At 43.2% G+C, this 10,366-nt stretch overlaps 1 protein-coding gene across 2 annotated transcripts in view; it reads right to left on the reverse strand.

Annotated features, from left to right (window-relative positions):
* Nucleotides 1–10,366, reverse strand: part of LOC135201630 (mediator of RNA polymerase II transcription subunit 1-like) — a 38,407-nt gene that overhangs the window by 28,025 nt on the left and 16 nt on the right. Inside the window, exons 1-3 of one of the 2 annotated variants that reach the window (XM_064230698.1) lie at nt 10,251–10,366; nt 7,848–8,035; nt 194–327 (exon numbers count right to left, since the gene is read on the reverse strand). The exon at nt 10,251–10,366 is cut by the window's right edge and continues 16 nt beyond it. In XM_064230698.1, coding sequence (XP_064086768.1) covers nt 194–327; nt 7,848–8,035; nt 10,251–10,299 — 371 coding nt within the window. In that variant the 5' untranslated portion in view covers nt 10,300–10,366. Of the gene's footprint in view, nt 1–193; nt 328–7,847; nt 8,036–10,068; nt 10,209–10,250 lie in introns of those variants that run through there. The other variant, XM_064230699.1, reaches the window with a different exon arrangement.

Raw genomic sequence — 10,366 nt, forward strand, 5'->3', positions numbered from 1 at the left:
GAATTCTAGAATGTTGTGAAAAGTTGTGAAAGATATCTATTCTACTTCCATGGAAATCAACACAGACATAAACAAATAAACAAAAGTAAAGATCTTTTTGTATCACTAAGACATTATTACTGACAATTCAAACGTGTAAGGCTGTATTAACTACTAATGTTCAGCCTCATGTGAAACAAAAGAGACCTCTTACCCAAGCTGCCTTGCAGTAGCTTCCAGTCGCTCTACCATGGCTGACAGAGACGAAACTTTAATATTATTCTGGAGTGAGTCAAGGCACAATCCTAAAGCTGCACGCTCTCCGGGATCAAGAATGTGATGTTTGTTCTGTTTAAATTTAAAGCACATGATATACATTAGAGGAACTGTACAATTCATCTGACTGACTGATATACGTCGTAACATATAATGTAGTACATAACGTTTCTTCAACATTGTAATGGCAAACAAAATAAAAGCCATAATTTATATACCATTAAAATCAAGCTGCTTTAACATGAATTTACCTTTCCTAGTTTAGAATAGAATATACAATTTAAGCCAAAGCCAAGTGCTGGGATGAGGTTATTCAGTACTGACAGAAAAATTGAGAGTAAAAGGTTAAAGAGGTAGAAATGTTTGAAAGGTGTAACAGGAGGAAAACCTCGCAGTTGCACTATGAAACAATTGTTGGGAGAATGTGGAAAATAAGATGGAATAAACAGTACGTATATGAACAGAGGTACATAAAAGGAATGAAAGGGGTTGCAGCTAGGGGCCCAAGGGACGCTGCAAAGAACCTAAGTAATGCCTACAGGGCAGTGAGTAAGAACATGATATTGTTAGAATACAATAAAGTTTTGTACATACTTACCCGGCAGATATATACTTAGCTTATGTCTCTGACGTCCGACAGAAATTCGAATTTCGCGGCACACGCTGCACGTAGGTCAGGTGATCTACCCCCCTGCCGCTGGGTGGCAGGAATAGGAACCGTTCCCGTTCTAGAACCAGATTTTCTCTTCCACCTGTCTCCTGAGGGGAGGCTGGGTGGGCCCAGTTCATCGTATATAAATCTGCCGGGTAAGTATGTACAAAACTTTATTGTATTCTAACAATATCATTTTTGTACATGCAACTTCCCCGGCAGATATATACTTAGCTGATTGACACCCTTGGTGGTGGGTAAGAGACAACTATTTACTGAATAGACAGGTAAACAACATACGTTGTAGGTAATAAATAAATTAAAACCTTTGGTTCCTACTTGTTCAGGCGAAGATTCCATGGCTAATGCCTAGGAATCTGCTTCGCCTCAAGAGCCTCAGCGAGGATGTGACCTATGGCTAAGAGTTCTTGTGGGTCTGTCGATGGGGTCTTATCCATTTACTCGACAGAGCCTCTTACATGACAATATGCCTATGCCTAGTGGCATAATTAAGGAGCACAACACCGATCCCGATCACCTGATCCTAACACGAGGGTTAGTGCTTAAGTTGAAAAGAGTTATCCCCAAACTCCTTTCAAACAACCCAAAGAAAAAACACGACGTTAACTAAAATTTAACTCACTAGTTAAGGATCAGTATCGGCTCCCTATCCCAGCAATGTATCCGCAGACACGTATCAACCAAGAGAGAAGGATCTCTCGTAGGTTATCTTGACATCCTTCGGATAATGGGAAGTCAACACAGAGTTGCATCTCCCGTATGTGACAGCTAATATGTCCTTATGACATATTGTTAAGGAAAGAACAAGAATACAGAAAAGCTCGCACTCCATGCGCTTTTAATTCTCAGCTGTTGAAGGAATCATCAATGCACTTGTCAAGTGCTTAGGAGATCACATTGTCTCAAAGAAGGCCAGGGCATTCTTTGATATAGATCTCTTCTGGGTGAAGCCTGGAGCCTGGCTAGCGCCTCGCGCCTGGCTGGAGCCTTGCGCCTGAAATGGCGCCTAGAGCCTGGCTGGAGCCTTGCGCCTGGCTGGCGCCTCGCGCCTGGCTTGGCGCCTCGCGCCTGCTGGCGCCTCGCGCCTGGCTGGCGCCTGATTGGCTCCTCCCTCCTGGCTAGCGCCTCGCGCCTGGCTGGAGCCTTGCGTCTGGCTGGCGCCTTGCGCCTGGAGCTTGGCAGAAGACTTCATGATTACTGTCTATGAGTCTGCATGCCTCAAGAGTTTCAGCGAGGTAGGGACCTATGACTGACAAACCCTTCTGGATTCATGTCAATGGGGCTAACCCGCTTACACGACAGAGCCTTCTCGGATCGTGCCAATGGGGGCTGACCCACTTACATGGCAGAGCCTTACCTGTATCATATCAATGGGGACTAGCCCTCTTACCATGACAGAGCTTTAGGTTTCTCTTTACTGGAAGGAGCCTTGCGCCTGGATGGATCCTCAACTCCTGACTGGAGCCTAGCCTTGAAGGAGCCTGGCACCTGGATGGCGCCTGGCTGGCTTCTAGAGCCTGGCTGGCTTCTAGAGCCTGGCTGGCTCCTAGAGCCTGGCTGGCTCCTAGAGCCTGGCTGGCTCCTAGAGCCTGGCTGGCTCCTAGAGCCTGGCTGGTGCCTCGCGCCTGGCTTGGCTCCTCCACACTTGCTGGAGCTTCGAGCTTGGAAGAGTCTCTAGGCTGTCTGGCGATGTCCACATCGGACACTCTTATATCTGTCCGATTTGTTCGCCTCTGGCGCATTTGCGCCAGGTTGGAGGCCCGCTCCTTCTCAGTATCCGGCCATGACAGAGTTCCTTGGAACTGTCCGCCTCTGGCGTTTTTCGCCTGTATTGGCATTTGGCGCTTGGCTGGCGCTACATTGTCCGAGAGTCCTGAACAACCACATAGTTTATCAGGAGACTGGAGAAGGGTGGAAGAAATTCTTCCCCTTTGAGCTTTTGGCCCCTGGCAAGGGGAGGTGATTTAGTCAGCTACACCCAGTAGACGACAGGATATCTAACAATACGAGAGAAGAGTCTTCCTCCGAGGAGGATCCTTCGTGAACACTTCTTTTGCTAACGAGATCTCTTCTTACATGTTGATGAGGTTCCTCGTTGCAGAATCTTCCCTATCCTTGCCCGAAGGAAGGGAAGGAGTCTGGAAGTCGAAGGAGAGACTGAGCTGAAATTGGGCGGAACCCTGATTTCTAGCTCTTATTGTATTCTTCTGAATACCTTCTGGGAAGCATTTTGAGCCCTCATCGCACCCCGAAGACTCTGTAGGCAAACGTTTCAAACCTCTCTTCTTCTGTAGATGAAAATGTAAGTACCCTGCCTGGGCAACTAAACTTCTATCTGAAAGCGTTGCGTCAGGAATAGAGGGATTTAGTTCTTTTGCCAGACATACAATGCTGGCATATAAGAAACCCATTGCCGAGTCTCCATTGAATCTGATGCGAGATTCCAATGCACAAAAAATTCACTTGTCTTCTTGGTCGTTTAGGGCTAAGAGAAACAAAGAATTCCTTCATAAACTTCCTCAAAGAAGTTTGATGAGGAGCAGTTCCATTTTGTCGGAACACGGAATCTGTGGCCACAAAAAAAAATTCCATTCGAAGTACATGATATCCTACTCTTGTCGTATTGCGGTATCGTATAGATCCCGAAGATCTTAATCCTCTGTTATCTCTAATTCCCTTGTAGAGACAGAGTATAGCCTTTTACTGCGTTCTTTGATAGCAGATATATACATAGGTGATTCTTCCCTCTGAAAGTGAAGAAAAAACCTCGCTATGTGGTTCACAGAGGTATCGGAAGAGGACAGTTTCCTCATTCCATCTAGCACGATCTGCAGCAATTCTATGTCTTAGCCATGACTATTGTCATTTACCTTGAAAAATCCTCTCATTCATGTCCACTTCTGGTCAGTCTGCACGTGGAAAGACTCAGAGTGGAGAGGTTTTTCAGGTCTATTTATAATAGATTCTGATAGAATATCCAGATACTCTTGGAAAAGCCTTACGAAACATGCTGTGAGAAGAACGTGACTTCTGTGAATCCAACCTCTCTAAGGCCAAAATGAGGCATTCATCCTCTCTTCCTTTGACGCCCATTTATCTTAATATCTGTTAAGAATTTATAACTAGGGGAAAAAGACTAAAGTTTATTCCCCTTCTTTAAATTAAAGATGTCCGTATATTGCTACCTCTCTTGGTTCGAGGAAAGGAAGCAGTCAGAGGAAGCCTGTTCGTCTTCTACCTTGCGAAGAGATCTATGAAGACTTCCGCAGGTTCTCAAAACTCTTTTCAATAATGTTAGACATACGTTAACAGTTATTATCTTCGATCGAGAAGGTTCTCACGGACATGCAAAATCTTGCATCGAACCTTTAAGGATCGTTACGTTCCGTGTCTGTTCCCAAATAGGTTCTCTTTTGTTAACGCGAACAGGGGCGAAAAAAAGAGATTCTCGATGCTCTTTGCGATATGAGAGAGTCGTGGAATTGGCCTAAGTGATTAAAAAAAAAAAATCATTTCATCATTCCTTGTAAGCGACCCCTTTCCGATTAAATGGGTAACGAAATCAGGAACGAATCTTGCCGTTACCGAGCCTCGAGAGGCTACTGTTTGTTTGTTTGTTTGTATGGTGTTTTTACGTGACTTCCGAACCACGTCGAGAGTGAACTTCTATCACCAGAAATCCACATCTCTCACTCCTCAATGGAATGGCCGAGAATCGACCCGCGACCACCGAGGTGAGAAGCAAAACCCAAACCAACCAAAACTTCCTGGACCTCTTAGGTTCAAAAACCACCAAAACCAACCAAACCAATGGACTCTTAAGGTTAATAATCGACTAAAAACGAGAAAATATCTTGGATGGTACTTCTGGCGCATTGCGCCAGGCTGGCGCTTCTGGCGCAATGCGCCAGGCTGGCGCTTCTGACGCTTTGCGCCAGGCTGGCGCTTCCTTCTAGTTCTTTTAAGGTTATGTGCCAGAACATCTGTGCCCTTATGGTACCCGACATCTTCACGTGTTAATTCCGTTCTTAGTAGGAAAAACTTTTATATACGTAGTATAGTCCATTCAGGGAAACAACTTCTGCCACTAAAGAGAATGTTTCCCATCCGGGAACTCAACCGACTCACCCATCTTTCTCTTGAGCAATATCCGATTCTAAAAAGGTTGTGTGCGTTTCTCGAAAGGATGAGAGAATTATATTATTTCGTTCTCTGCCGTATTAGAATCCTTTATAATACTGTCCACATTGTGGTAAACAGCATTAATCTAGGAAACCTTTGTAAAGATACTAGGAATTCTGTAGTTAACCTCGGTATGCGCATAAGACTTGGACCATACCGTAAGTCTTAAAGTGAATTCTCTTCTACTACATTCATCTTCTCACTAAGCATGTACTCTAATAAGCATGCTTTTCGTAAGCATGAGAGCATCATATAATATAGAGTTCCGCTGCGTTAGAATCCTTTAATAATGTTACCTACGGTAAACAGCATTGAAAGGTTGTAATATCTTTCTTATTGAAAGCTTCTTAGCAAAAGGCAGACAATATTTTATTTATGTTTGCTTAACTATCCCCTCAATCCGAGGCTAAAACCGGCGATTGTAGGGGAGAGACACGGTTAGTTATTCCATCCCGCAGGAGAGAGACATGTAACCAACCACTCATGACCGACACCTACATGTTACTGCGTTGGTCTCGACTCTCTAAGGCGCGATAGCAGTCTCCGTTAGCCGTCTGGCCTTACTCTTCCAGAGTTGCCAGCTACTCCATTAAATAAAGGAATCTTATAAAATTATCGAACTTCAGGAAGTTCTTATTAATGCATATTTAAGCGAAACAAGACTTCGATAAATCTAGAAGCTAAGTAGGTGTTGTCTTACAATCCCTTTAAGCGTAGTCCTTCCTAGGAAATTCCTGGAAGGATACTGATAATTGAGTTGCTCTACAAAGAAGAACTACGGTATGTGTGATTTGCCGTATCGTATTCTCATACAGCAGATACTCAACTACCTTCTTTCCCTGCCGAGGCAGATAAAGGAAAAATTTTTACTGTCTTCGTTCTTTTCGTTAATAGAATGATAGAAAGAGTATATATATCTCCTTAAGGAAGGAAGTTAATCCAGGAAACTCTTTAATCTTCGTGATTTCCTCATAAATCGCGGAAGAGACAGAATTCCTGTTCGTCTGTAGGGTTTACGGAAAGAAGTAGATATTTCCTATCCGCCATCATACCCAAACGTCGATGAGAATTTCTTATAAGAAAAACTCCCAAAGCGCTTGCCTCTTCATAACGAGGGAAGAGCATGAATGAAGGAGTGTGTCCGCATTACTCAAAGAGGAGCCTCGCGACTGACCTCTCTCTCTTAAGAAGATTTGGAATATTCTGGCGCCTGGCTCCTTGCGCCTAGCGCCTGGATAGTCCGCGCGCCTGGAATGTTCCGCCACGCTAGAAAGGAGACTCGCTCCTGGAACGTTCGCTTGTGTGGAAAGTCCCTGTGCGCCCTGATAGTTCCCCGAGCGCCTACTAGATCCCTTTTAGAAAGAGCCTCTTGCCCGGAAACGTTCAATGGAAGGATCGTTCTGATTGCCACTGTACTATAAGGCTCCTTGCTCTAGCCGTCTGTTTTTCTGTTGCAATTTGCGCCAGGCTGGCGCTTCGTCTCTTTGAAGGGCGCCTTGCGCCAAGAAAATTTTCTAGAACGCGGCTCGCGCTCAGTTGCTAGAACGCGGCTCGCGTTTGGTTGTAGGAACGCGGCTCGCGCTAGTCTGTTTTCTGGAACGCGGCTCGCTGCTGGCTGTTGGAACGTGGCTCACGCTAGCTTGCTGGAACGCGGCTTCCTAAGTTCCTGGCTGGCTCTTGCTCAGTGTTCTCTTAGTTTTCAGAGAACACGCTAGATCATCAGAACATATACATTCTTCGTCTTTTCGGATGTAAGATGAAGAGACGCACATTTTTTAAGGATGCCTTTTCAATGGCTATCCTTGGCAGTCTGGGACGCTCTACAGAACCTGCCGAGGGGACGCCTGACCAGGTGGCGATTCTCTGAAAACCCCCTTACGGCTTTCGACATTCCTTCTCCCCTGGGCTTGGGAGCTTGAAAGAGGTCTAGGCCTGGGAGCGAGACAGAGCCGATCAGACGCACCCTCCACTGCAATGGGGAACACTAGTAATCACTTCTTACCTTTCAATAGCTCGCATTTTGAGCCACAATCCTTGTCTTCAAATTGCAATTATGAATTTGAAGTTTCTGCGAAGTAAGAAGGTGATGAGGATGCAACACTACTAGTACTGTTAATACTCTAATTGCTCGTTAGTACGAGTTTCTAAAAAACTTTTAAAAGAAACGTATCTAGTTACATGCTTTACTGACTCCCTAAAGTAGGAAGTCAGTATATTTCCTCAATCAATTCTAACACTTATTACACATATTAATGAATAAATATTAATATTTCCCTTTCTTGCAAACTATGTGAGTGTCTACCGAAAATTTCGGTAGTTACACGTCATATATTCTTCGAAATTTTCGAAGCCAAATTCATTAAAAAGTTAATAAAAGCGTATGCCGAACCAAAGACCCAGTACTTCCCTGCAAAAGACAGCCCAGAAGATCGATGGCGAGAGAAAAACGAAAATCAAGTCAGGAGGTAGCAACAACATATGTTGACACTACCGCGACAGAGAAAATCTGATTCTAGAACGGGAACGGTTCCTATTCCTGCCACCCAGCGGCAGGGGGGTAGATCACCTGACCTACCTGCAGCGTGTGCCGCGAAATTCGAATTTCTGTCGGACGTCAGAGACATAAGCTAAGTATATATCTGCCGGGGAAGTTGCATGTACAAAATGACAGAACTACCCCCAAGAATTCTTGAATGTATTTTGGAGCTAAAGCACTACTCAGACAAAAGTGCATTACCATAATGGCCTGCTTGATCCCCTTCGCTGATTCAACGAGGGTCTGAAAGCCTCCTGCTTTGCTTCGCAGGCGTTCCATGAGAACCTCCATCTGCCATGCCGTGCTTGTCGTTGTAGTGGTTATGGTGGTTGTAGTGGCTGTTGATGGAGTGGCACCAGTGCACCTCCCTGCGACTGCATCCTCACCAGCTGACAAAAAAGGGGGACAATTATTTTTGCATAAAATGGGATGGGAGTTTATCAAGGTACTGATACAATCAAAACTATGTACAAAAATAAAGAAAGCGTAGATTAACAAGATTTGTGGAGAAAATGAGTGATTTTTAATAATATCTTTGAATACTGACATTCTTACTGTTTTAGATGTGAAGAAACGCAATGGCCAATAATATTAACAGCACAAACCTACAGTTTGAAAATAAGTTCATGAAGCAGAAAACTAGACGCAGTGCAATACAAGCTACCTGATATGATGTAGTGTGAAATATATTAATGGAAAGTGGACTAAGGCGTTAAGCTGGTTGAAAATAGTCATATCAGGACTAAAAGCATCTGCTACAGACTTTTCTTCTTTGCTATCAACTACATTCCCTATGAACTAACCATCTTACTGATTACTATATGTTTACTTGGCATCTGGAGGCTGCTATTTTATTCAGCTTCCTTTCTATGACAAACAAAATACTAAGGAAATAACAGATGCCACCTTACATGGGTTAAAGAGCAATGCAAAATTCATTACAGCCACAAAATACTTTACCCACAAGAAATACAATCATTTTCATAAAAGGTTTAGATAGGGTTACACTAGAATCTAAAATACCGTATGTTTGCCTTATTAAGCCTGGCCTAGGCTATACCTTACATCTACAGTAAAACTGAAGACTACTACCTACTATCACAGCCCAGTTCCTGCAGTCCCCAATCAGAATATTTATCACCTTTTATTTATGCTTCTGATAATGGGCATGTCTTTTGTTTATGTTTATGATGTTTATCATAATTTTTTGTTTTTACGCTCATCTTTGAGGGGGCTGGTATTAGGTACTAGTATAGATGGGGCAGAAAAACTGAAGATGGTAATTCTACAGAATACCTAGTTCTGCACGGACTGCAAGGAACGTAACCGCGGATACAACATCCACTAGGGATTGGGCCGTCCAATGTATATACATATTTCGCCGTGTTTAGTACTGGCCCCCAGGGGTTAATTACAGTCATCCAAATAAATATTACTTAAAATTCTTGTTCAGAGGGTAAAACTCCATAGAAAAACCGCAACTACCATAGTCTAGGCCTCCGCGGAATAGTACCCTAGATTTACCCTGAAGACTATTACCACAGCCTGGTTCCAGGCAGTCACAGATCGGAATACCTACTGACCATCTTTTGTTTATGTTTTTTATTACTACGTTTATGTTTATCACATTTACCTTTTTTTTTTAGCCTACACTCATCCCAAAGGATTGGTGCTAAAAACAGAGTACCTAGGTATAGTAAAACTGAAGACTATTAGCTATTGTGGCCTGATCCCCAACAGTCTCATATCGGAATACTATTTACCCCTTTGCTTTTGATTAAGTTTAGTTATCTTTAGCTTATGCTTACGATATTTACCATCTTTATAGCTACTCATAGCGCAGCTGGTTCAAGCCAGACGCCAAAAGGAAAATTTACCTCCTTTCATTTCTGCTTTAGATTACATTTGGTGCTACCTACATCTTTTGTTTGTTTTTACTGTCATCCCCAAGGGGCTGGCACTAAACAAGGCAACTACTTTGCACAAAAACTGGTGGTTACGGGAGGAGAGAGGCGAGGTAGTAATATTCAGTTTTGACTCCCCCTACTGTAGGCTAGGTATAGCATACTAGGTAAAATACAGGTCTGCAGGCTACTATACCTTAGCCTATATTCGAGTAGCCTAACCATGGAAAATATTTGGCTACTGTGTTATCCTTTATTTATTCTAAAAATTTCGTGTTATTTTCAGTTTATATTAATTGAAATTTATAAAGATAAATGATTTTCCACGGCATACGAGGTCTGGCTTTCCTGCCAAGATAGACAACCACGAAACCGTGAAGTAACCAACAATAGATCTTATCTCTGCACTTATAACCAAATTCCCTATGAATACGGACACGATACTTTAGTCCTGTGGGTATGTACCAAACGCACGAATAATTCCGGGACGTAAAAATACCCAAAAAACCTCAAAATACCCTTCCTTTCCACTTCCCATACTGATCGCAGTTCGCTAACGTTCGCCATGGCTACATTTGGAGGCGTCGATTTAATATTTCCTCGACATTAGTCATCCACAAAATTCGTCTGGTCACTTATAAATACTTTATAAGTAATGCGACACGACGTGAGAGCAAAATGGGAGGTAATAGCAACGTACTTTGTACTTTGGAATTTGTCTCCAGCAAAGGCCTTTCGGTGGTAGCCATTTTCAGATGTTTACTAAATTCGTCCGAATGCTTTGACAGCTCGGAGATTTTCGGAATTTAAGAGGTT

This window comes from Macrobrachium nipponense, chromosome 28, assembly GCF_015104395.2.
Source record: "Macrobrachium nipponense isolate FS-2020 chromosome 28, ASM1510439v2, whole genome shotgun sequence".
In the NCBI taxonomy this organism is placed as follows: Eukaryota; Metazoa; Arthropoda; class Malacostraca; order Decapoda; family Palaemonidae; genus Macrobrachium; species Macrobrachium nipponense.